Source organism: Manis pentadactyla, chromosome 12 (genome assembly GCF_030020395.1).
Source record: "Manis pentadactyla isolate mManPen7 chromosome 12, mManPen7.hap1, whole genome shotgun sequence".
Lineage (NCBI taxonomy): Eukaryota > Metazoa > Chordata > Mammalia > Pholidota > Manidae > Manis > Manis pentadactyla.
In genome coordinates, this window is record NC_080030.1 from 52,841,822 (window position 1) to 52,868,473 (window position 26,652).

Below are 26,652 nucleotides of genomic sequence, written 5' to 3' on the forward strand. Positions count from 1 at the left end.
TTTTCTGAGCAAACAGCGATGAGGCCAGTGGGATTTTAGCTTAGGGATATTGGACTCAATCTCCTCAAATACTTCTAACCAGAAGGTTTGAGTTAGCGTGGTGTCCCATGACCAAGATCTCAATAGCACTTAGCTAAACTGTCTTCCAGGTGTCGAATTCAGGGTTCTAGGTTCTGTTCTCCCCCAACACCCCCAACACAGTTTACATGCCTGGGATAAGAAACCCAGAATCGGTACAGTTCAGCCAGGGTCCATTTAATTGGAGGGGAGGAGCCACCTTGCTAAGAAAAACTCACTTGAAGCTCTTCTGAAAAGAGGTCCTCAGAGGTTTTTTCCGAAAGGGACGCGCACTCCTAGTAAGCTACAGAACCCCTGGCCACTGGGTGATTTAATAATGTTCTCTTTTAGGTCCACCGACGCGGCCACAAGCGTGGCCGCCATCCAGAGGGGCACTGGGAGAGCCCAAGGGGCCCCCCAGTGACCGTGGGACTCTCCCGATGGGGCGGGGCGCCCCAGACTCGCGCTCGCTGGGGGCTGGCGCGCAGGTGAGTAGCCGGAGCGGGGCTCGCCGCGGCGGGCCGGGGCGTCTCCGCCTCCGTGGCGCCCGCGCTGCGCTCCACCCCTCCCCGCGCCGGGGGCAGGGGGGTGCGGGCGAGAGCTCTGCCGGACCCCCCGGGGGCTTCGGTGGGAAGTGGGACGGCGACGTGGGGGCTCGCGGACCGTGCGGCCGTGCCGCGGACCGGAGCACGGAGGCGCGGGACGGCCACCTCCCCGCCGGCCTGGGGCGCGGCGGCCGAGGCAGCCGCAGGTGGTTCCCCGGGCCGGCCCTTTTCTCCTCCCCCTTTCCTTTCTTTCGCCTCCCCTCCCTCTCGCCCGGTGTCGGCGGCACTTCCCCCGCTTCCTCCTCCCTCTCCAATCGGGAGGGAGGGAAGGAGCCGCCGGCTCTTTCCTGCCTCTCTGTAAACTTCAGCGGGACTCGCGTCTCCGCTCGCCTCCGCGGCCACCGCGCCCCCTGCCCGGGAGCTGCTCCTTGAACTTCCTCTCGCCGCGCGGCCCGGGAGCCCCGGCGGGTGGGAGGACGCCGCTGGGCGCCAGCAGCCGCCGCTCGGACCCTCGCGATCCCTTCCCGGCGGCTCCCCGGGCTGCCGCTGGCACCTCTGGCCCCCGCCCGCCTGCCCGCGCGTCCGTCGGTCCGTCCTTCCCGCCCGCCTCGCCTCTCCTCTCCCCAGCGGGTAGGAGCCACCAGGCTTCCCGGCGGCGCCCCGCCGTTGCTCGGGACTTTTCTTTGTGTTGGATGCGGACTCGCGCCCCGCGCAGACGGGGGGCGGATTAAGGGCTGCGCTCGCCCCGGGGCGGTCCGAGCCGCCGCCCCCGGCCCTCGCCATGCCCTTCCACCAGAGGACCGTGGAGCCCGCGCGGCTGCACCGGCCCGAGGCGGCCGGGGCCGCGGGCGCGCCGCTCTTCCGCTCGCTGGAGCAGGTCAGCTCGCACGTCCTGGTCCGCCTGCTGGCGCAGCTGGCCGACCTGTCGCGCTGCGCCGGGGACATCTTCTGCGAGCTCGAGGGCCAGGCGGCCGCGCTGGGACGCCGCACCGCCGCGCTGCACCGCCGCCTCGACGCCCTGCACGCCGCCGCCGCGCGCCTCGACCACCGGCGAGTGAAAATCCGTGAGTGGCCGGGGGAGGGGAACCAGGGAGGGAGGCGCCCGGCGAGCTGCTCCCTCCCGCCCCCTGGCGGCCCCGGGAGGCCGCTCTGCGACGCGGAGCCCCCGCACGCGGGAGTGCCGGGCTCTCGGGCGGGGACTGCCGGACCCCTGGCGGCGCGGCCGCGCTGATGGCCGGCGCGTGCGGTGCTGTGCGGCTCTGGGATGCGAGCGGTTCTCGGGCTCCTTGATGGAGCGGGCGCGGAGGGCCGGAATCGGGCGGGCCCCGTCCCGTCCCACTGTCCGCTCCTGTTTGTCTGTGCAGGAGACTGAGAGGAGACCCCGGGGCTCTGTAGATAGAGGAGGAGCCTAGGTCGTGGGAAAAGGGTCGGAGGAAGGCAGCCTGTTGAAGAAGCCAAGGAAATAGGTGGACCAGATACGGCATTATACTGCTTACAGTTCTTAAGGTTTCAGGCGGAGCTGTAGAAATCTCTGGGGATCCCAGTGAGCTTTTGGACTGCTTGTCACCTCTCTGCGCACCGGGTACCTGTGCTCTTACCTTCAAACAAAAGTAGGCAGATTTTAGGTCACGGTTTTCATTTTTGGCGCTAATTTTTGCCCCCACTCCACCACCAGTTCTTTGTGAATCAGAGGGTTTTGACCTTGAGCTCAGACTCTGAATCCTATTCACCTTTGACCTCCAACCCTGAACATCAAGTCTGTGTCCTGACACACTGATCTCTCCAAGCACACATTTCATTTCAGCAGCCTAACTGGCTCCAGTGAACGAAGTAAGTGGAATTTCCTGCTGGCTCAAAGCGGAGAGACCTTCAGGGTGATACTCGAGTGGTTTCTCCCCTTTTCAGTACATGAGTTGATCAGAATCCTCAGTATAAAGAGTAAATCGGAGATGGTGGGAGAAGTGCTGGTGTAACACACACCTACATTTCAACAGCTCTGGATGAAATATTGTCTCTTAGAATCACTTCATATGCAGTTTTGAATAGGTGGTTTCAGCTTTTTTTTTCCTTGCTAGAAAAACGTAGCTATATTTTAACTACCTTCGAATTCTAAGAGTTCAAGTTTTCAGTACTTAAATACCAGTGAGATTGTGTGGTATGATACATCTTCGCCAAGCTGTGGAGTTGTCAAGTGATGGTTTTACATTTTATAGTTCATTTCTTTGTGCTGTCAACACATCCTTAATAAGTTGTAGATAGTTCTCTACGTGGGAGGGATCCTTACCCATTCCCCCCATCAGAGGGAAAAAAAATCAAAATGGTCTCATGAAGTTGTTGGACATAAACAGAATATATACCTACTTAATGTGAATAATGATCTCATGCATCAGGATATAGTGTCCGAGTGGAATGTCACAATCATCTTTGTAATCACTAGTTGCTTCTATATGCCTTTTCTGTGTAGAGTGTGTGTGTGGGTAAATGAGAATTTCACCCTTGAGGAATAATGTGATGAGGCAGATCTGACTGCTAGGTGAACTGATGTATTGTGGGAATTAAAGAGCAAGAAAAAAAAACCCTGAAGGTCAAAAACTCCTACTTTTGCTGGTTTTGTGTTACATTTAAGCCAATCACTTTTCTCTCTGCATGCATAATGCACCAATAAACGAACACCCAAAGCCAACCCCACATCCCCACAATTTCCTAAGTTAACTGAAGTTTTCCTAATTAGTGACTGAAGTAACTTCTTAAAACATTTCGCAAGTCTGAATCTTAAATGGCTTTGATTTGATACTGGAAAACCTGGCTCATCTTTTTTTTTTTTTTTTATGATTGAGAAAGAAGACTTTTATTGAATATAATTATGTTTGAGACCAGAAGTGCATGTCACAGAGAAGAAAGCTGAACTATACTTATATAACTATAACTAAGCCATTAGCTTTTTTGGTTTTTCACCGTCACACGCTGAACTTTTTTATATGCTAAGAAGCAATTAAATGCCTGTATTCATTTTATTTACCCTCTGTCGGGATTCTTCTCAAAAAATGCCTTCAACCTTGTTCCTATGAAAGCTCCATTTTGAATTCATTTTGGTACATTTTTTGGCAGGTCCTCAGTGTAACATGCTCCATTAGGATGGACATGTCGACTTTCAGTTGTGGAGTTGACTGTAAATGCCATCTATTTCATTAACTTTTAACCAGAAAGGAAATCAAGTTTCAAGAAAGTTGAAGTGATTCACTCCAGGTTGTGGTGGGAATGGAGAACAAAGTTCAGATACATTCCATAAACAGTTCCAAGGGTAACTACGATCCTTAATTTCATCCTTCTTGTCAGGTAAACCTTTTAATGAGTCTCTCAAGGGCAAGTAACAGAACTGAACAGCTTCCTAGAACCTGGAGCACAGTGGGAGATTGTGCACGTTTCCTTGCTTGATGGGTCTCTTCCGTAATAAAGGCTCTGAGAAGAACTATTTGATAAAAATGTATACTTTACCTTTGCAATACAGAAACAGCATTTTAGTCCTGTCGGCCAGCCCTGCTGGCCTAAATGATTCTAAGAAGTGGTTCAGCAAGTTTGCTGTTCCTCAAAACTCATAGGTAGATAGTCATCCAAAAAACTTTTTTATCATAAGATGGGGAGACTGTACCTCACTTTTTTTCATCTACTTATCCTTAAAGACTCCCCTTATGCCCTCCCTGACACCCTCGTAGCATCTAGTACGGGCATCTGGGATGTACATCTATCACTGCATATGCCAGCATGGGCTGAAATTGTATATTTATTTCCGCTCCCCATCTGCTGGTTAGATAGCAAGCTCCTTGACGTCCAGGATGGCCATGTCTTTGTTTTCCTAAAGCTCAGAACAGCACCTAGAGTGGGTAACTCAGTAGATACTTGAAATGAACTAATATTTAATTTCTTAGTGCTCAAAAGTATAGCTGCAAACACCTTTGGGAAGGGCTGCTGTATGTGACTGCTGCATGACTATGTGAACAAGACAGTGACTTTAAAAATAAATGAAAAAGTTAACTTTTACCTTTTCACAGTTTTGTGCTCAACCACCAGTATGCTCCTTTCTGTAAAAGTCAAACTTCAATAATTTGGCAGACAAAAATAAGTCTCATCAAAAATAGTGACAGCAGAAATGTGGCTAGTTACATCTCAGCTCTGTAAACAACAAAAACAGACTTTGCTATGCAGAAATCAATAGACATTTAACTTAACAGTCCTGTTTTATTTTTAAGCCCTGTGTGATTTATTTTTTATAATTCATAACAAAAATATACTTACGTAGTTCTTTATGATTGAAAAAATGTTTTTCATATTCATTAGATCAAGAAACTTTGTGAGGTAGGAAGACCAGATTGTATTATACCTATTTTACAGACAAATGGAAGTTCTAGAAGTAGTAAGAAGTATATATACATAAGACAATTTGAGTCTTCTGATTTCTAGTCCAAAACTCTTTCCATTTCACTTTAAAATTTCTTCCTGGGTGAATATGAAACGTGATTGTTGAAACAGAATTAAAAAGAGAGCATTTGCAGGCTTTTTTTCTTATAGTTCCAGAGAAACAGAAGATTTTTACCCTTAGATTCTAGAATTGTCCCCAGTTCAAGGAGACTTGTTGTGCTGCACAACCATGGAGGCACTGTTAATACTTCAGTGTATGTGAATGATACTTCCGGGGAATTGGTGTGGTTCTCCACCTGTGCACCTGTACATGATGGCCTTAGGCAAATGTACACAATTTTTATAAGTGAGATGAACGGTGTTCAAGATAGCTGTTGTCAGAAAGATTGTATGGACACTCTCTTTGCATAAAAAAGTATGAATTTGGTAGTATCTGTATTAGGCAAACACTGTAGCCTTATTCTTTTTGTGGAGTGCTCTAGGTGTCAGACTGCAATGTCCTACCTCACAATGGACTGTCCCTTTACCCAATCACAGGGTTGGCTGGGCCAGATGTCAGAATATCCTGGTTGGTCCAGATGTCAGAGTATTGAGTTGCTTCCTCCACAGAATGAACCTTTTATGCACACTGCTTGTCAGAGCTGTGAAGACAGAGAAGAGAGACTTTACTGTACTTCTGAGAACAGGTCATGTAATTGCTTTTGTGCCTGTCTGCTCATAAATGTTTGTATTTCTTGCAAAATTAGAGTAATACTTGCTTTCATTGAAAATATACCACATACTAGGGAATATGTTGGGGTGGGAATGTGGTTTCTGCCCACCTCTAATCCTTAGAGGGTCCCTAAACATATTGACAGTTGCCAAGCAGCCAGATTGCACTGCAGATTAATGAGGCTGTGTAAGATGAAATAGCGTTTCTCATACTTGCCTGACCTTAAGAATTGCTGGGAATCCTTGTTAAAGTTAAGGATTCCCAGACCCTTCCAAAGCCCTCTGAGCCAGAATCTCCAGTGTGTTTAACAAGTGCAGCTGAGTTTTTGGAGCCCTTTGAGAATCACTGAAATAGACAAGAAAGCTCAATGGATTGAGAATTGGGAGATTTGAGAATGCTTTCATCAGGCCTTAGTTTCTTTATTGTAAAGTAGAGACTGTAACTAAAATAAATAACCTCTGCTGGCCTTTTGAATTTTGGCATTTTGTGATTTCAGTAAGGGTTATGATTTGATAATAGTAGTGGTGCAGGTGACTTAGAAATATGACTTTGACCAGGATCCACTCTCTGATTTATATGCTTAGGGATTTAAAAAATCTTTATGTCTGAAACAAAGTCTTCATGACTGTATGGACTCTTTCAACTAAGATTGGAGCTTTATGTCTTAAGGGTTAGTCATTTTCCAAACAGAACAGTCAGGCACTTGTTTAAAATCTGTGTATATCCTGCATGCAGTCCATTCGTAGCTTCCTCCTCATATTTAAAAAGTACTAATATCATTGTGGACAGAAAATTGTTGTTTAAATGCATTTGCCATATGTCAGATTTCTTAGAGAGTTGTTATTATTTACTTTTTAAATTACAAGGGAGTATCATTTAAGCCAAAACACCAATCTACTTATTGACTCTTGGGTATTGAAAATACATTGCTTGGCTTAAAAAACTATGTACATATGAGTAAAATTGTAACATTTCTAGAATATCTCGCCTGGCTTTAGTACATCTGCACATCAATAGGTGTTCAGAGGTGGAAAGAAGTATGGCTTTAGTGTATTTGCATCATTCCTTAGGGGTGGAGAGAAGTTCATCTCCATATCAATGGGTAATTACCTGGGCAAGGAGGGCTTTTCTGTACCCAAGAGGTGAGGGAAGGGCCAGTTTTGGGTTCTGCTGGAGCAGGAAAGAGAGATGGCCGGGGACTGCAGTTTGTGAGCAATAAATGGATTTTAAACTTTATTTCTCCCTTTGACTGATTTCAGTTATTAGAGGTATTTTGCCCCGGGATTTCTTTTTCCTGGATGTACATCTGGCATAGTCAGCAGGATTCCTCTGAACCCAAAATCTATCATAATGAGTGCAACCTTTGGGAGGGCTGCCCCTAGAAATGATGGGGAGAAGTGCCTCTTGCACCCAGGGAAGTGTGTCTACACTTGTGTGGTTGTGGAGGCGCCACCACCGCTGCTGGCCGTGCCGACCCCAGCCCGTGGCCTGAGCCTAAGGCTATTGTTTCTGCCACTGCTGCTGTTTCTGCTGCTGGCTGAAGCCTGGTCACAACTATGAAAAGGAGCAGAGATCTGGTACATCTTAATAAAGAAGCAACTGGATGCTGTGTATCATGCCTTGCTGGCTACAGAGCCCATTGCTGGAACAGCTCTGAGCAAGGTAATAACCATCTATCCCATCACAGGGTGGGTATGAGACTGGACCCAAAGACCATGGAGTGGCATGGCACAGACACCTACACTGGCCAAATGAGGCGCATATTTACAGCAGCGCAGCGCCCTCTCTACTAGTCCCTTAAGTGGAGAATTCCAACGCTTATTGGGGCCAGTGACCTATACCAGTGGAAAAAGGAAGAACTTGGTAGCTGAGATGCCTTATCAGGAGGGAAAAGCCCCTGTACCTGAAGATACTTGGTACACAGATGGCTCCAGTCGTGGGCAGCCCCCGAAGTGGAGGGCTGTGGTTTTCCATTCTAAGACTGAGACAATATGAATGGAGGATGGAGAGGGGAAGAGCAGTCAATGGGCTGAGTTGCGGGCAGTATGGTTTGTGATCACCCAGGAGCCCTCCCCCGTAGTTGTCTGCACTGACAGCTGGGCATCTGTGGGGGCTTGACCCTGTGGCTTCTGACATGGTATCATGCCAACTGGATGGTTGGTCACCAGCCCCTTTGGGGACAAGAGTTGTGGCAAGACCTGTTGGCCTCTGGTCAGACTAAGACTGTTAGTGTATATCATGTGACTGGCCATTTGCCTTTGGCATCCCTAGGAAATGATGAAGCAGACACATTGGCCTAGGTGCACTGGCTAGAAGGAAAGCCTGCCTGTGATGTGGCCCAATGGCTACACCAGCATTTGCTGCATGCGTGGCAAAAGACAATGTGGGCTGTAGCTCATAGGTGGGGCTTGCCATTGACCTTTGAAGAAGTCAGCAGAGCCTGGAAGGAGTGCCTTGTGTGCTCTAAGAGAGACTTACACCGAGTCCCACAGCAACATGGGACAATAGTAAGGGGGCCAATACACTTTATCAGGTGGCAAATAGACTATATTGGGCCTCTGCCCATATCAGAAGGATGTCGCTATGCCGTGACATGGGTGGACATGGCTACTGGACTATTGGTTGCTTTTACTGCACATTGTGCAGATCAGCAAACCACCAACAGGGGCCTGGAGCATTTCTTCGCAGCCTATAGCCTGTTGCTGGTGACTGAGAGCGATACAGGCACCTACTTTATTGGACATACGTTGCAAGGATGGGTGCAGCAATTAAGGATAAAATGGACGTGGCCCTGGACATTTCAACACATGGACTGGCAATGGCTGGCTCTTCTGCCACCTTGGGGAAAAGGCCTAGAAGCTGGCCTCCTGTGTATTCCTGGAATAACAGCAAAGTAGGCCCCCACAATCATGGTTATTTGCTTATACAGTCCTTGTGTCCTGGATACACCCCCTGGCTGCAGCTGCCATGTGATGACTGAAATGAACAAGCTTTGGACTTAATCTGCATGGGACTTTGAACCTAGCTGAATCCTCTGGCTTAAGAATGATCATGATTGTGTTGCTGTTGTCAAGAAAAAAATGCTTAAGGAGAGGCTTGACTTTGTCTAATGTTTGGTAAAAGCTTTGTGAGCAATCTAGCATGGTTGTTAGGAATGAGTAAACAAATGTAGAAACATATTTTGTGCTTAATGAGAGATTGTGCTGGAAAGTACATTTACTTAATCTGCATAGGCTGAATCCTCTGGCTTGAGGATTATCAAGATTTTATTGCTGTTGCTATTGTATGTTATTAGATTGGTCGGAAGAGGGGGAATAAGTAAATTGTAAGGCGAGATTTCTGGAGGGGTGGCCTGTGGGTAAAATTGTAACATTTCCAGAATATCTTGCTATCAATAGGTGTTCAGAGGTGGAAAGAAGTATGGCTTTAGTGTATTTGCATCATTCCTCAGGGGTGGAGAGAAGTTGATCTCCATATCTATGGGTAATTACCTGGGCAAAAAGGACTTTTCTGTACTGGAGAGGTGAGGGAGGGCTGGTTTAGGCTTCTGCTGGAGCAGGAAAGAGAGATGGCCTGGGACTGCAGTTTGTGAGCAATAAACGGATTTTAAACTTTATTTCTCCCTTTGACTGATTTCGGTTATTAGAGGTATTTTGCCCTGGGATTTCCTCTTCCTGGATTTACAGTACATTTAGGTTGAGATTATTTCTCTGACAATAGTCTAGTTTGCTTGTATAGTAGAGGAAAAGCCAATGATAAAATTTCATCTATATGCATTGTTTAATCCCATAGGATTGAGACTAGCAAATGAAAAACATTTAAATAATGAGAGAGAAAGCTTTGAGATTCTTAATATTTTGGAAGAAAATTTGGAAACAAAAATAATGTACTGCTTCCTTCTGGCTATCATTTTAGTATCTTCAAAAATTGAGTTTTAAGTATAAAATAAAACAGTTTGCACCTAACTAAGGCATCTAGTAGTTGATTTAATTATTTAATTCAGTTTCTCCTCAGATTGGTTTATATCCTGGAATGAATGAATTCTGCAGAATTTGAAGTAGAAAATCAACAAGATGGTGCTGATGGCCATCTTGCTTTCTCATGTTACATTTGTGCTCTGCACGTCTCAAAATGTGCACATTGGTAGCACTTTAGACAATGTGGCAAAAGAGATCCGGCTTCTGTTTTTGAATGGGGGCTCTTTTGAGAGAAGTCCCTTCAGGTCCAACCCTCAGTCCCTTGTGGCTACATGACACGTCTGTGAAAGCATTTAGCATTACCCAAACAAAAACTGATGAGACGGATAGTGCTGTCAAAGTCAGTTGCACGATTCCAGTTTTCTGGTGTTGGGCTGTCTTTTTGGTGACTTTGTATTGCCTGATAATGCCAACTGCTAATAATGTTGGCGCACTTGGCTATAGGCCAGACACTTTAATACGTACATCAGTTCCATGAGGTGGATATTGTTATTACTTCTGTTTGACATGATGTAACTAAGGCACAGGTAATTTGTTCAATGGCGTTCACAGCTCGTGAGCTATCATGTTGGGGTTTGGATCCAGGCAGGCTTGTCCCAGTACCAGTCTTAACCTTTCAGTGGTGCATTCTTTCTTGAAATTATGGCGTTCTGTACTCAGATGTGGAAAACCAGTGCAAAGAAGATATGGCAAAGGCTGTCAAATATCTGAGGGAGAAAGTCTAAATCTTTTGGTCTTTTCCCTTTTCCTTCTCTTTTTTGTTTTGAAACCTCTCAAACTACTAGCTGATGGCCAAGATATTGGAGACAGGCATCTAAATTACTCAGCACAGTGCCTGGCACATAGCTAACATGTATTTGACATTTACTATTGTTGTTTAGATGACAGCAAAGGCTGAGTTAGCCTGTGTGGGTATATTGACGTCCACGTATTACCACGGATGGCCCAATCCATGTGAGGCCTCACTATGAAAGCGGGCTGAGTACAGAGGAGAGCTTGTGTCAGAGATAAACATAAAAATGCTTCCAATTTGAGAACCAGGGAGTTCTGTGCAGGGTTGTTGAAGTGTATGTGGCTCCTGACAGGAGTGTGTGAAGGGCTGTTTCTGCCTCCCAGGGATTTGGCTTGTGGGCTTGTGGGTTGGGAAAGTGAGCCCTTTTCCGGGGGCCTTTCTGTAGATGTCCTCTTTCTGAGAGACCTTTTCACCTCCATTTCCTCCTATTGTAAGAACTGCAGACCCGGCTCAGCTCCCACTCAGCTTCCTAGCTGAAAGAGCTTCCCCTTTAACTCGGTTGCCCAGGGAGATACTGAGCCTCCATCTAATCCGTACTCCTAACTGATTTCATGTTCCCTCCGAGAACTTGAGGGTCTTAGTTTAGACCTCAGCTTTCCTTGGGCATCTTGGAAGTCAGAGCAAATGTTAGCACTATTTCATTCATCTCGTGTTTCCCACACTTTCTGAATCATCAGCTGCACCAGGGACTTGCTTAAAAACAGATTCTCAGAGATCCCGGAGATTCTGAGTCAGCGAGTCTGGGGTGAGGCCAGGAACAGGCCTGGCTAACAAGTACCCCAGGTGATTCTGATTAACCAGTTTTGGCAACACCAGTCTGTGTTGTGTGTTAGGAATCCTGTCCATTGAGTGTGGCAGGATATTCCTCCATTCACGAAGTGTATTTTGCTTTATTCTGCTAGTGCTGAGTTGTGAGGATTACAAGATGAGCAAGACAGGGTTCTTCAGGTGCTTTATAGTGTTGTGGGCACAATCAGATATGTAAGCAAATATTAAAGAATAGAAATAACATTATTTCTAGGAGAAAATCTGTTCTGAATTCCAAAAATTGAATTTTTAGAAGATGTCTTACTTACAAGATCTGCTTGTAGGTTTGTGGAGCAGTGACATTCCTACACATAAAAAAGACTGATTTGAGACTCCAAGAAGGGACTAGCAGTTACCAAAGGAGAGGCGTTGGGGAGGGTGGGTGGGGAAGAAGGGAGAAGGAGATTGAGGGGCTTTATGATGGGCACACGTGCTGTGTGGGGGTGTCATGAGGAAGATAGTGTAACACAGAAAAGACAAGTAGTGACTGTGGCATCTTGCTACGCTGATGGACAGTGACTGTGGTGGGGTGTGTGTGTGTGGGGGGGACTCGATAATATGGTTGAATGTAGTGACCACAATGTTGCTTATGTGAAGTCTTCATAAGATTGTATATCAATGATACATTAATAAAAAAAAGACTGATTTGAAATGTTCACAGCATATTTTGCCTAAAAAGTATATTCTAAAAAATATATAAGCCCTTCTGGAATAAGATTCTTTCCTCTGTGGGATGGTGGATTTTTCTTCTGTTAGTAATGCTTTATTGCCCTTTATTTCCTCTCATGTAGAGAAGCAATGTCTTGCTTTGTGAGGACAGATAACGGTTTCAGCTTATTCCTGCAGGGAGAGCCTTTATTATACTTTTCTCTATTTCCCACTCCTGCTTCTGATGAAAAGCTGGTAAAAGTGTTGTCAGTAACATGGAGTGGACTGTACAGTAACTGGCTGGTCGAAATTGCACTACCGTGTGATACAGTGGAATGGGGGCTCTCTAAACGGCAATACTGGGCAGTCAACACAGTGTTCTGAGGACTCAGAGGCCATGATGTGTAGTGAAGGCAATTGAATTAAGCAGGGCCTATGCTGTGTCTAATCCAATTATGCCTGACGTGTTGCCATCTGAGAACTGCTGTTGAGGTTTGCTGGGGTTTCCCAGCTCATGAGCTCCACGTACCTTGACACCACAGCCAGTGTTCTTTACCTCTGCGTTATATGAGGGCTGAGGTTGGTGGGAAATCGTGATGCAACCCAAATCCTCTAAGCATAAATTCTCCTTTTGTTTACTGATTAGACAATACCTTTATGTTGTTGAAAAAAATAGATATAAAAAGCTACACAGTGAAGTCTCACTCCTACTTCTGTCCCTTACCTGCTCTGTCCTCAGCCTGGAATAACCACTTTTATTATTATTATTATTATTTATGGTTTTTCCTTCTTCAAAGGTTTCTTCATGCAAACATAAAAATCTTAATTTGTTATTTTCCTTCCATTTGCTATACACATAATTTGTGGATTTTCCTGTTGCTCTTTTTTATTTGTATCTGTTGCTCTTCTTTATTCATACATGTAACCCAAAGTGATTATTTTCATTATTTTTCTGATGTCTTTTAGCTGGTTTCTTTTTTGTTTGTGAAATCCCAGTTAACTTTTTGTTATTGTTAGAGAATGCAGTTGATTTGGGAAAAGTAAGAAAATTAACATTGAAATGGACTGTTAATTTAAGTTTTCTTAAAGTTTTTTTATTACTAATGCTTTGATTTTAGGTATATTTTAAATATGGGCTTCCCAAGAGATGATTTAAGTTTTCTAGAATTAAGAAAGGAAAAGGAAAGAGGGACTTCTGTTAAATGTCTGTAACAACATGGTGTAAGTTGAGTTTATTTAAAAGTGGGTATTCTCTGCTTTTTATCTGGATGTCCTGTGTGCTGAATGTGAATTACTTCCTGACTTGGGAGCAAACTGTTACTGATACAGGGCTGCATTTGAATTTAATGTGGAATGTTTCACTCTGAGGTAGTGACTTCATTTGCTAAAGAAAGGCATTTGATCATGAGGTCTGCTTGATATTTTAATTTCACTGGGTGGGTTATAAGTACCTTGACTGCAGAATACAGTACAGTGACACTGACTGACATTTGAATGAAGCAACTCTATTTTTTTGAATTATTTTTGTCCCGGTTAACCTGCTTAAGGCCAAAGGTTAGTACTGAATTCGTATAGAAATGACTAATTAAAGCAATGTACACGAGTGTAGATTAAGAAATATAGTCATTGAATTACACAACCTATGTTTAATTTTTGTATAAATGAAAGTACCTAAAAATCAGTCTTCCAAAGTATGTCATGAAATAGGTCTGATTTTATAATTAATGTGTAGTCATTACAAACTTCAAATCCATGAAGTGCAGAACATGTAAAGAAGAAATAGTATGACAACCTAGAGACTGTCCATTTCCTCTCTCTGTTTGCCAGGGTAGCTGTGTGGATGCATGTATATTAAATATAGCAAGAGTGTTTTTAACACAACAGGGGACATCACTCTCTGTATATAGTTTTATGATTTTTTAAAACTTAGCTTATATTTTAAGACTTTCCCCCAGAACAGAGACATTCAGAAGCTGTTTTAAATAGGGGAGGCAATGGGATGCATCTCTCTGATGATCTCTTATTTTGCTTTGGCTCCCAAATGAAGTCTTTTCTATGTTCCCAGGAGCCTGTGGGTTCAGACAAGTTATCAAGTGGACAGAAGTGTGTTATTCTTCTGGTGCTTCTCTAGGATGTCTCCTGTTTAGTTATTTGTGAACCTTTAAATTGCACTCATGAGGTAGGGTCTGGAAGTTGTATTTGGAGTTCCTCAATTAGTTCCTCAGGAGATTGCTGAGTCTTTGACATTATCTCCATCTTCTGGGAAAAGTAGTTGTATTTTATATCTGAGATCATTTACCTCAAAGTTCTCTGTGTCTTTACAGCAAACGGGTCATTGAGTCAAAAGATAGTTGTCTCCTTCCTTCCTTCTTGGATTTTTAGTTGAGCAGTGTGCCTTTTGTACTAATAAATTATGTTGCTCTTCTCCTCTGAAGATATATTTCCCCAAAACACAAATAAACATTTCCTTTTCCCCTTCATCAAAATGGCAGACATCTGTCTCAAGATTTCTCACCTTGGTGGTGCCTGTTGTTGGCAACAGATGGGGTCTGCTTAGATTTAGCTCAGGATCTAAAAACAAAGGTCTGTTTACTATCTCTTGCTGCAACTTTGGTTCTTGTTTTGTGGAATGATGAGAATAAAGCTCCTTTTATTAAAAATATTGGATGTTTAATTGAAAAATCAGTAGTCTATGGAAAAATTGGGGGAATGGGCAAAGTCACCCATTTTAATGGTGGCAGGGAATGAAGGTGTGAAATGGGTTAGAAGAAATGCCTCAGAGTGCCACTAGGACATTTTACGTCATCTAAAAGTTGTTTGCAAATTGTAAGGTTTGCTCAATAATAATACTAATTTTTGTTAACATTTATGGGATAACATTTATAGGTAACATTTATAGAATACTTACTGTGTGCCAGTTTCATTTAATTCTCATAAAAACTATGTAAGAGAAACATTATTACCACCTCCATTTTACTGATTTTACTGAGTGGCAGAGAGGTAAAGTAATTTGCCCAATTCACACAACTGGCAAGTGGTAGAAGACAAAATACGGTGTAGGCGAGATCTGTTTAAGTGCTTTAGTTGGATGACTGTAATTAATTTTTGTGGACTTTGAAGTTCATTTTAACATTGAAAAATGTTTGAGTGTGGGTAGTGGTTAATAAGCATTTTTTATTTTATTTTGGTTGTTTAAAATCATCATGCCACTAGTTCAGTGGCATGACTCAGGGAGATGAATTAGTGGCCCATGTGACAGTGCTGTTGTGAATCTTAGAGAGTAAAGTTTGTTGATTTTTTGAGTGCATGGATGAAAGGTATTCAAGTCTCTATAAACAAAGTCTTTTTGTTAATGCTTCCCATCATTCTGGCCTCTTTTCCTTTGCCAGGCATGCATGATGAGTGTCAGAAGATAGGTGATACAGGAACAAATTCAATTTCTGGCTAATTTTTATTTGATATGTTAGGGGAAAAAATTCTCTTTCCCCTCTCTCCCCAAGCTTGCTGTATTTAAATACTATAGCACTCTACATTGCTGTTTATGTCAAACCATACATCAAAGACGTTGCCTAGTGTACTTGTTAGAGGTGGGTGATGAGAAGCAGTGATGAGAAAGAGCTGGTTGTTACTCTACTCTCTGGTGTGCTTACCTTCCTTGATGGAAAATATCCTTAACTATGTGGTGCTTGCTGGGGGCACCAGCCAAGAGAACAGGGACCTATAACCATTAATCTAGATCAGCAGTTCTCAAAGTGTGATTCCTGGGCCAGCAGCAGCAGAAACTTGCTAGGAATACAAACCCTTGGCCCCACCCTAGACCCACTAAATGTGAATCAGTGGGGGTGGGTTCAGCAAGCTGCACATTAACTGCCCTCCAGATGATTCTGATACTGAAGTTTGAGAACCACTCTTTGCAGTATCAGCGGATTGGGCCCCCACCCCCACCCCAAGTGAATCCACTTAGAGACCTGTGCCCTGTGCTGTGTGCTTCTGGCTGTGACTGGGGCTGCCAAACCTGAATTCCTAGAGGTTTCTTTAGAAAGCTTCTGCCTCTGGTCCAGGACCATTCGGGTTTGTGAACTAAGGCTTCATTACTGTGCAACAAGGAGTCTTGCCTTACAAGTCTCCAGTCTCTGCCACTTTGTGCTTTAGAGGCACACTTGCTAGTGGGCCTTCACTATTTGGAGATTAATAACCTAGCCCCTAGGCTTGCTCAGCAGCCTCAGGGCTAAGGGCAGCCTCTCTGATTTTCCCTTATCCCAGGAACTTTAAACAGCATCTAGTGAGCAGGGAGGTGACTCACCACAATCATAGGGTAGGGACATAATTTCTAAACAAAATCTGAGGAGAGAGGATTATTCTTTCTAAATACTGATTGCATAAACCCCCCGCTTCAATATTTTAGTAAGTGTCTCCTAAAGGAAAACTTGAGGCAGATATAGGAAATTTTACTTGTGGATGGAACATAAGCATTTGAATAAACTTGAGAAAAATATAGAAGCATGAATGTAATTGAGTGGTTGGTGTTCTGCAGCTGGTAGCTGACTCCTGTTTTGCTTTACTCAATATAAATCATCTTTTCAGTTGTTTACTTTCTTATTTATGCAATCTATCTTTAAAGTAGCTGTTAGTACAATATAATCTGCTGTAATTTGGACAAGGCAAAGGTAACTGAAACTATTTGATAAAGTACAGCAGAGCATAGTGGTTAGATAGTGGACCTTGAATAAATTAAGAGACAAGATTGACTAGCTGTGTGACCTTGAATAAATTACTTAAGTTCTCTGTGTTTTAAGTTTTCTTTTCTGTAAAATGAACACTGTATGAATGATTGTTATGTGGATCAAATGAGATATGTAAAACAGTCCCTGGCCTGTAACAAACAGCAAATTAACTGATAGATTCTTTGAACTGGCTCTTATTATTATTATTATTATTTTTTGGCCCTTATTATTTTTATTAAACTATTTTTTCCCATGTGTATTTTAAAATTCAGATGTAAATAAAGTTAAGACGTTGGAATCAAGGATTGGACTTACTTGAATGGACTCTTATAGTGTAAAGTTTCGTGATGAGTGTGTTTGCATTCTAGCTGAGTCTTTTAGACATCTGATGGTTGTGTTTGATAATTGGGTTTATTGTATGACTTCAGATCATTGTTTCAGACATGAGGATAATTCAGTTCTGAAGATCTAGAATATTGAATTAACTTTATGCAGCATGTTTCCTAAAAAAAAGGTATTTTGGTTACATCTCTGATATGAGTTTGTTTTGAAGTCATTTTCCTCTTTTCAATTTGAGATCAGATAAAATCAAGTTAAGTAGAGGTTTTGGTTTATCGAGTTCCAATGAGTTGGTTTTATTCCACAGGTAATCCCTAATTTAGAAACATGTTAAGTAACAGAAGTTCATTTGTAAGTTGTTTTGAGTTTGTGATACATTTTCTCTTATAAACCATGTTTTCAAAGCATGACCAGGCACAGGGTAGCCCCCCAAAGCCTGTTCACCCTAAAATACGGACACGGACCCAAAGTGCTGCGGGGTCTAATCATAATGTCAAACTTTTCTGTGGGAAAATGGATTATAAATAACAGCCAGGATGCAAGATCACATTTTTCTATACTCCCAACCCCTCCTTATCTAAGCTGTTTGAACTTGGCTTCTTTTATAACATGAATTATTTGGATCAGTCCTCTAAATTCCCTTTCTGGGGGAAGGAGGGTGGACTTTAATTTCATGATAGCAGATGTGTGAGTATAAAGCTTTGGTAGCAAGGCATAGGCTAGTTCCCAGGGTGCTTGGGTGAATGAGCCTGAGCAGTTTAGGCCCTGTGCTCAGCAGAGTCTTGGCTGTGGGCGTTTATTACAGGTTCTAGAGCCCCAGGTGAGGAAAGGTGAGCTCCCAGGAGCCTACAGGTTCTTGTGGGGCAATTAGCAACTGTATGCAGAGTATTTATGTTTGTTTGAAAGTAGGGGGTTGCTTGTAGTGTCTCTTTTAATTTTTTTTTCCTAGGAGTTTAAATGGATGAGGGTCAGCAGTGTAATCAGTTTTAAAAGCCCACTTAATTTTTTTATTTTATTTATCTCTGTCATATGTGGGCATGTATTTACATTTGATTTCAGTTAAAAGACTGTGGGTTTTTTTTTTAAGCAAACAAAATGCAAAACATTAAAGATCCTTTCCACTTCCCCTGTGTATTCTCTATAAAAGGATCTCGATTGTTTATAGACTCCAACAAGCTTTTGGTAAAGTATATGTTTTTAAGTCGTGTTGAACATGTAAAGAAAAGACAGACTTGAGCTTGTTAAAAATTCATCCTGTCAAGTCCCATGTAGCTTTACATGTCAAACATGACTTGAAAATGTTTTTCCCAAGTGGCCATGTCTTAACAATTTATGTTCTTGAGGGAGTTCTTGGAAGGAATTAAATTCTGGGAGGTCACATTTTTCTTTCAAGTTCCATTTCCAAAGTGAAAATGAACTTCTGTTTTTTAACTTGAACTTTGAAAAAAATTCAATGAAGCGCTTTTAGAACTGTGCAGTAATTGTGTTATATGGAACTGGGCTTCCCCATCTCTGTAGCCAGAAATGAATCTTGACAGTTTTCTTTGTAGATGTAAAAATGAAGAGAGGAAGGGAAAAAGAGGTGAAAAAAACGCTGAGTCTGAGAAACTGTTCTCACTTAAATCTTAGTTACATAAGTATCTTTTTATATTATTGGGGCAGGACCAAATAACAATAGTGTTTCCTTTTTTTTTTTCCTAGTTAAATATTTCCTCCCTGGGAAATCACTTTGCAAATTCCTCAGACTTTATGATTGAAAACATATGAATAGCTAAAATTTAATATTTAGTATAATTAGGAAATACAGTTTTTACAGTAGAATTCTGATCAAAGTGGCACATTTATTCAGTTTTTCTTGATTATTTGGGCTAGTAGAGAAAAGGTAAAAGGAATAATCTAGAAATATGTTTACTATGCAAGTCCTTGGAAAGGAATATATTTTATGTTTTGAGAGCCAAAATATAGTACTGTAAATTGAGCTCTGGTGAAAATCTGTTTCAGAAATAATGAGAAAGTGCTCTGAATTACCTATTATGTCCCTTTTTAAAATAGATAGTGTTTTTATTTTCCTGGGCTAGAGATAATAATTAAATATTTTAATCTTAATTTTTGAGCGGTGGATGATCTGTGGAATAACTAGGATGGGAAAGAAAATCCTGAGAAGGAGGCAGTGATACAATTCTTTATTGACTAATAGTTTTTGCAGCACCTTGCAAGGCAGTGTATTATTATCCTTAGCATTCAAAGATGTAACTGTGATGGGACGGTTAAACTACCTGCTTGGACTTTCCCTTTCAGCCATGGAGGATTTATGGTGATTCATTTCATGCTGTATGCTTTTTGCTCAATAACGAGCTGGTTTCAGGGCCATGGAAATGAGCACTGTGGGTTGGCTAGTGTGAAAAGCCTATGGACAAGGCTAATCATTAAAAAATTTTAGCTGATTTTAAAAAATTGACTTTCATATCTTTTAAATATCATGTTAGTTTTGTTATTTCATGTGCTTTTTTGTTTTTGTTTTTGTTTTTTTTTGGTTTTGAATATTGTCTATTGACTTCTCAAGGGGAGGATTTGGCTTTTTGTCTTTCTCTCCTTCCAACCCCTACCACACATGTATACCTACCGTCCTCACATCTTCCCTGTTGAGCTTACCTGTAGTTTTGTTAAGCATTCAGTGTTTACAATATGATGGTAGCATATATAAATTTTCAGAGCAGAGCCATGTCATCAAACATGATTACTTTCCCTTTACTTTACACCTTTTATTTTCCCTGGTATTAATAATAACCCTTGTTTGAGTGTGTGTTTATGTGTTTGTTATTACTCAACTTCAGACAACTCCATCAATATGTTCTTTTTACGAGAAGAATTCTATCATCTTTTTTGAAGAAGCTTCTCCCAGAGCTTTCTGATATAATCTAATCTAGATTGATTTTTCTCTCTGGCTGGTGTTTCACTCTCATTCTGTGATCTCCTGTACTGTCATTCTAGAGATTTTTCTCTCTCTTCCGATGCCTGTTTCCTGTAGCACCTTCTCCTGGTTTCTTCATTTTGGCGGAGCACTGTGCTGATAGCTTCCTAAGAAAAACTGTAGTACAGTCAAATTTTTTGCATGTCTGTCTTCTCATTTGATTGACAGTTCCACTGGTAAGGAATTGTAGGTAAAAAAATCCTTTACTTTTTCTAATTTGAAGGCATTACTCTTTTAGTTCTTTTAGTCTTTAGTTTCCAATGTTGGTACTGAGCAGCTCAAGACATTCTGATTCCTGATCCTTTGTGTATAACTTAATTTTTCTCTCTGAAAGATTTTAGGGTCACCTCTTTAATCCCAGTATCCTGACATTTAACATGATGTCCTTTGGGTCTGTGTGTGTGTATATATTAATTTGTTGGGTACATGAAGAGCTTTTTGAATCCAGAAAATATTTTGCTTTAGTTCTGAAACATGTTTTTGAATTCTTAACTCCTTCTCCTTAATTTTCTCTCTTTTTTGTAATTTCAGATGTTAGATCTTCTGGACTAGTCCTCAACTTTAACTTTTCCCTGTGTTTGTCCATCTAATTGTCTGGTTGTACTTTCTGAGATATTTCTTATTCTTTCTCTTGCAGTCTTTCTGTAGAGTCTTTCATTTCTGCTATCAGGTTTTTAATTTCCAAGGGCTCTTTTGTTGGTGGTGTACTGAGTGTTTCTTTATATAACACTTTACTCTTAGTTCATTGATGCATTCTCTCCTTTTATCTCTCTCAGAATATTTGTGAGTTTTGCCAAGTTTTCTTTACCTTGAATAGTGTTTCTTCCAAATAGTTTCATCTGCTTTGGTCTGTGTTTTATTTTAGTAGTTTCCTTGAAGTGTCTGGTAGTCTTTGGTTGTCTATTCATTCATAAGTGGGGGAATGAAAAGGCTGATTAGAATGTTGGAGGGTTTGGTCTGAACCTGTTGACTGGGTGGGCAGATTTTGTGGGTGACCCCTCCTGTCAGTAATTTTAGATCCATCCTAAGCTGGCCAAATTCTCTGGAGAAAACTCCTCTAATCTCTTAGCTGGAGGGTACGTTCCTGGCTGTCAGCTTTTACAGGGACTATGTGGAAAGAAGGCTGGGTATTTCAGCATTTAGAATGCTTAATCTCCCTGCTTTTGGTAGATTCTCAGTTGTGCCTTGTGTTCTCAAGCCAGAAACCCTGTTTTAACTTCTGAGAATTAACCTCTAGTCTTCTGCCAGGCTGGGTGAAGGGCAGTCACTGGTAGCCTGGAGCGGGGTTGGGTGTTGTAGGGTTGGGGAATGTAGACTGCTTAAGCAATTTTCAGCTAATTCTTATTTTAGCTGTTCCTCCTTTCCCAAGAAGATCAATTCACCTCTCCTTGCAGAGGTGCTCATTATCACCAAAGTCTGAGCTTTGAGAAATCCTTAGTATAAATTCTGTAGGTACTTAGCTTTCCTCTGAGCTCCTGCAGGATTGGCTTTATCAAGTGTCCAGTTAGGTACTGTCCAACCTTTTTCCTACTCCAGCTTCCCCAAATTTTCTTGTTACCTTTTCTACCATTCTCTTCATCTTCTTATAGCAATTCTTTTCTTGCAGTTTTAGTGGGGCTTTGAGAAGGATCTAGATTTGATACTTGGGTTCAATTTACTCCCTTTTCCTAGAGCCCCTGGACACTTCTTATGTGTACGTTTTCCTGTCTTCCTCAACAGGACACCTTTCTTCATACATCCTCAGCCTTCTCTATCCTGTTGGGGATGCCACCATCCCTCTGGCCATAAGGCCAGAATGTGAGGGCCAGCTTTGACTTTTTCATTTTCTTGCTTCCCGCATGACATAACCAACAATTCCTGAACAATTTCTTCCTGAACAAGGTCTGTCTCATTCTGTAGTATGAGTCATAGGACCATCATATTCCTGGAAGGACCGTAATTGTAGCAGAGTGGATTAACAGCCTGTCCTTGTGAGCCTCAGCCCATTCTTAAATGGAGGGTCCTGTTTGGTCCCAGGAGGAGAGGTGGGAGTTAGGTGGGTCTTCAGGTCCTCTCATTTTTTCTTTCAGGTCTGGATGATGTCTTCTGGGTCGAGTGGACACTCCACTGATGGCTGATAGAAGAGAGAAAAACCATTTTGTTTTTTAGCAGTTTTGTTACATCACAACCAAGGCTAGCATGCCATTTGCAATATTTCAACCAAATCTGTGGGTTTTCCCCTCACATTAAGCAATTCTGACACTAACTCATTGGAGCTAGTCTTGGTGGTGTGCAGGTTAAGGTCTCAGTCCTGCAAGACTGCCCCTCAACCCTATCCTGGCAGCCAATTGCAAGTCCCAGGTTGTCACTCATATTTCTGACCAGCTGGCTATAAATCACAACCCTCTCTTCAGGTTTGATAATTGACTTTTAAGTTCACACAATTCAGGGAAATGCTTATTCAATGTTTATTGGCTTATTATAAATAACAAAGGAAATAGATGAACAGCCAGATGAAGGGGTACACATGGTGAGGTCCAGAAGAGTCTTGAGCGCAGGAACTTACGTCCTGTGAAGTTGGGGTGTGCCACCCTCCTGGACGTGGTTGTATTCACCAACCAGAAGCTACCCAAACTGTCATTTGGGGTTTTTAATGGAGCTTCCATTATAGTGGCAGAGCCGATTAAATATTTGGCTGTTGACCGAACTCCATCTCATTTCCTGTCTTCCCCAGAGGTCGGGGTGGGGCAGGGAGGAGCTGGGTGGGGCTGAAAGTTCCAACCCTCCCTCTAGTCCTGTGTGTGGTTCCTCTGGTAGCCCTATCTGCTCAGTGTCCTCATTAACATAAATTCAGATCGAAAGGGGCTTGCTATGAATAATGAAAGATACACCTATCACCTCATCACTCAGGAAATTGCAAGGGTCCTGGAAGCTCTGTGCCAGGAACTGAGAGCACATATGTATATTCTTATATCACAACCAGGCCCAGGCCCAGTCATCTACTCATCCAGGCCTTGCCATTTGGGGGCCACATTGTTTTAGTAGTTTTTAAGGGTTTCCCTCTTCAGTCATTCCCTGGTTCATCAAATTCATCTTGCACTTTGATTCCAGATGAATGTTGCTAAAACCGTCTTCTTGTCATCCTGTTAACCTAAAAAATAAAAATCATTTTACCAGCAAAACTGGGTTTATTTGGAAATAGCAAAGAATTACAATCTGAGATATGCTATGTGTCAGAGAACACAAGAGAGCAATGCTCTTAAGGAGGAAAGGGCTGAGTTGGGAGGGCTGTTCTAAGTAATAAGCCCTTTGGAATAACGGAGAGTCCCATGTGTCATGGCTTCTCATTGGCTGAGTTGTGACAGTCTCTCATTGGCTGGGCTGTCGTGCAGAAGGCGGAAACCTTCCTTCTTCCTGCTGTGGATAATAAAGTTGCTAAAACAGAACGGCATCCATCTCTTTTGGTGGGGTCTGAGATTTAGGAGTGGTGGGCATGAGAACTTCTCCTGCAGGCCTTATGACACCACGACAGTGAGGTTTCCCTTTATTAATCTTCACACATCCTTAGTTGAAAACACATTACCTGTAAAATAAAGTCTAATGGCTTGACATACAAGCAACTTTCTAACCTGGACTGTGACTGCCCAGGGTCAGCAGACAGGCTGCTCGGTTCCGTTCCTTTGCCAACTGTGTGTGCTCTGTTCTGGTTTCCTCTTTTGTATCATGGGAGGATTGTAATGTCCAGCTTTCAGGGTTGGGTCTTGATCAAATGAGATCTTATTTAAAAACTTTACGAGCTGATACTCTTATAAAGATCTAACTTATTTTTCATTCATATTAACAAGTGTCTAACTTTATCTCCTCTTTTTCTCTAGCAGTGACTCATTTTTTTTTTCTCCCTAGTTAAGCTAGGTCACAGGTCTGTGAATATGACTTGCTTATTTTTGCCCCCACACCTTTTGTTTATGCCGTATTTAGAATGATAACAACTGGAGGTGTTCCATCCTGTTTTAATATTTGGTATATGTGTCTGTTAATGAGTTCTTTGTGAGCGGTCCTAAGTTTTTCACTCAGTCTTTAACAAAGATATTAGAATATTTCTTTTTGATTTCAGAGGAAGAGTTAAATAATAACTGTTAAAATTGTAAAACTGTGTAAGTCATGAACTTTTCCGTAGTCCTGGTCTCCATGTGTAACTATCATGAGCAGTTGGTGTATAATAAAAGGATTCGAAAATCACAAATATTTTCCAGTTATCAGTACCTCATTTGATACTTCCCTTTCTAAATTAATGTTAATGAGTGTGTGGGAAGGATATGAAAGTAGATAAGATAACAACCAGAGTAAAGTACAGTCCTTGAGCAGGCAATTAAAGGGTCCGAGATTCTTTCTGTTAGCTGTTCTGCAGTTTGACTTAGTGGGGATTTGGTGAGTGAATGAAATTCTAGAAGAGAACTGAAAACATCGTGGCTGACCAAACACTGACATTTTATCCTCCATTTCTTTCCCTGTTCTTTAGAACTGTCTCAAATAGGTGCATTTCTATTCAATCCTTTCTAAGAAAAATTATGTTGTGTTGAGTGATGGTCATGCTATCCTCCTTAATTTTTGTATAGAGCAGAATAGAGGTTTCACTTAGATTACTTTTGTATGGTCTCAGATTATGATATAACATGAAAATTCAGAAATTTCTGGTGTAGACTTGAAAGCAATTCTTAGTGTTGAAGTTCTCTGTTATTTCAAGCTATCTTTCAACAATGCCAGAAGTTTCTTCATTTAAAAAAATTCTTTCCTTCCCTTTACCTCCTCTTGACCAGTTGTAGAAAGAAACATTCTTTTATTTCAATAAGGACATTGTCATATGACAGAATATACCTTTTGATGTCCTACAAAAAACCTTCAACTAAAGAGTTGATGTGGTAAACTGTCGTTAGACTTTGAACTCTGAAACGGCCCAGGAATAGACATTTTAAAGTTCTCCTTTGATTTTTCTTGTTGTGCTTGTTCTATACAGTAAGAAACAGGACTCTGCTTGCCAGTTCCTGCATTTAGAGCTCTGACTGGGGTTGTAGTTCAAGTTCTTGGCCTTTTTCAAGGAATTGGCATATTAAAGGGATGTTAACAGCAGTAGTAATGAGGACCCCAAGTTTTCCCATGGAACACAGCTCTGGACCACTAAGATAGCTACAAATAGAAGGACACAGTTTGACATTTTAAAAAACCCAACAAAAATATTATTTTATATATTACAGTGAAAACATTCTTTTCATAATAGTTACATTGAAAGAGTTAAATCCAGAGATGCTAAAAACATTATTGAAAATTTTAAAACAATGAATCTGGATTCTGTTAACACATTTATTATATTTTGGGGTTGTATTTGTATATTAGTTGTATGATTAAATTCTCCTTGAAAAGATTCCAGTGTCACAGAATTTTATTCCCCACACTCACCAGTCCTACTCCCCTTAGAGTTAATCACAGCCAGCATTTGGATGTCTATCCTCAGTCCCCATCACATTATGTAGTCATCCTCAAATTAATAGGCATTTGTGGTGTTTTTCGATTTTCACCATTCCAAATCATGATGTAGTGAAAATCCTTGTACCCACCTCATTATGTAAAAGTATTGAAAATAACTGGCATTATTGTAAAGCTGTCCTTTGAGGATCATAGATGTGATTTTTGGCAAAGTTATATGGCAGAAGATCTGGTGTTAAGGTGTGTGTTCAAGCTCTTTTAATTTTGACACAGAATGAGAGTTTCCAGATTTATTCCTGGAATAAATGCCTCAAGATATTAATTTGCAAGATGATGTTGATCTGGATATATCAGTCCCTGTGTGTGTGCGTGTGTGTGTGTGGGGGGGGTTGTAATTCATCTCCTTATTTTACCATCAGACCATTATAGCACTTCTGGTTTTTGAATTGTGTTTAATAGGTGATTTTTCTGAACCTTTAGTTAAATAAACATATTTTGTTCCTTCATTGACTTTCCAATCCCCTCAAGTTGTAATTGTTTTACTGGATAACTTTTCTTACGATTTATCAATTTGGCTAAATCTCCTGACTCTTCTAAGGTGGTGGCATTTGAGCTTTGTTGTGCACTGTTCCCCAGTACCTCTGTGCCTTACCACTCTTGAGGCATCCTGGACCTGCCCATCTCAGAGCATCTGTATGTTATGTTATGTTTATACTTTACTGTGTTTCCTTGCACTTGCCTTAAAAGCTGGTGTTATTTTACAGATTATTTCATCCCCAACTAGACAAAGTGTATGTCAAATACGTAAGTGCATACATTTGGTGGGGATAACTGCAGAGAGAACCCAAGACTTAGATGGGCAGGGACCTGGTCAGTGGATACAAAAGCTTGGTGCTGAGTTCAGCAGGCCATCAGAAACCAGTGGTGTCTGAATAGAGATGTGGTAGGATTATAGCTCTAATTAAGATTCAGTGTCACTAATGTGTAGGATGCAACAGAAAAACTTCGGAGGAGTTGGAAAACAAGGGTATGGCTAAAGTGGTCTGGCTTGTGTCTGTGTAATAGAAAAAGAAAGGAGATAATATTTTGGAATAGAGTTTGCCAGTATTAACAGCTGATTGGGTTCAACATGCAGTCATTCATTCAGTTAACTTCTCACACAGGACACCATGCCAGGAAGTGGGTTGGGCATCGGCGGTAAGG

General features: G+C 41.9%; 1 protein-coding gene across 2 annotated transcripts in view; it reads left to right on the top strand.

The window, feature by feature from the left end:
* Positions 1-1,376: 1,376 nt before the first annotated feature.
* NHSL1 (NHS like 1) overlaps positions 1,377-26,652 on the top strand; it is a 219,462-nt gene continuing 194,186 nt past the window's right edge. For both annotated transcript variants that reach the window (XM_057489155.1, XM_057489156.1), the window contains exon 1: positions 1,377-1,666. In XM_057489155.1, the coding sequence (XP_057345138.1) occupies positions 1,384-1,666 (283 nt within the window). In that variant the 5' untranslated portion in view covers positions 1,377-1,383. The remainder of the gene's footprint in view (positions 1,667-26,652) is intronic.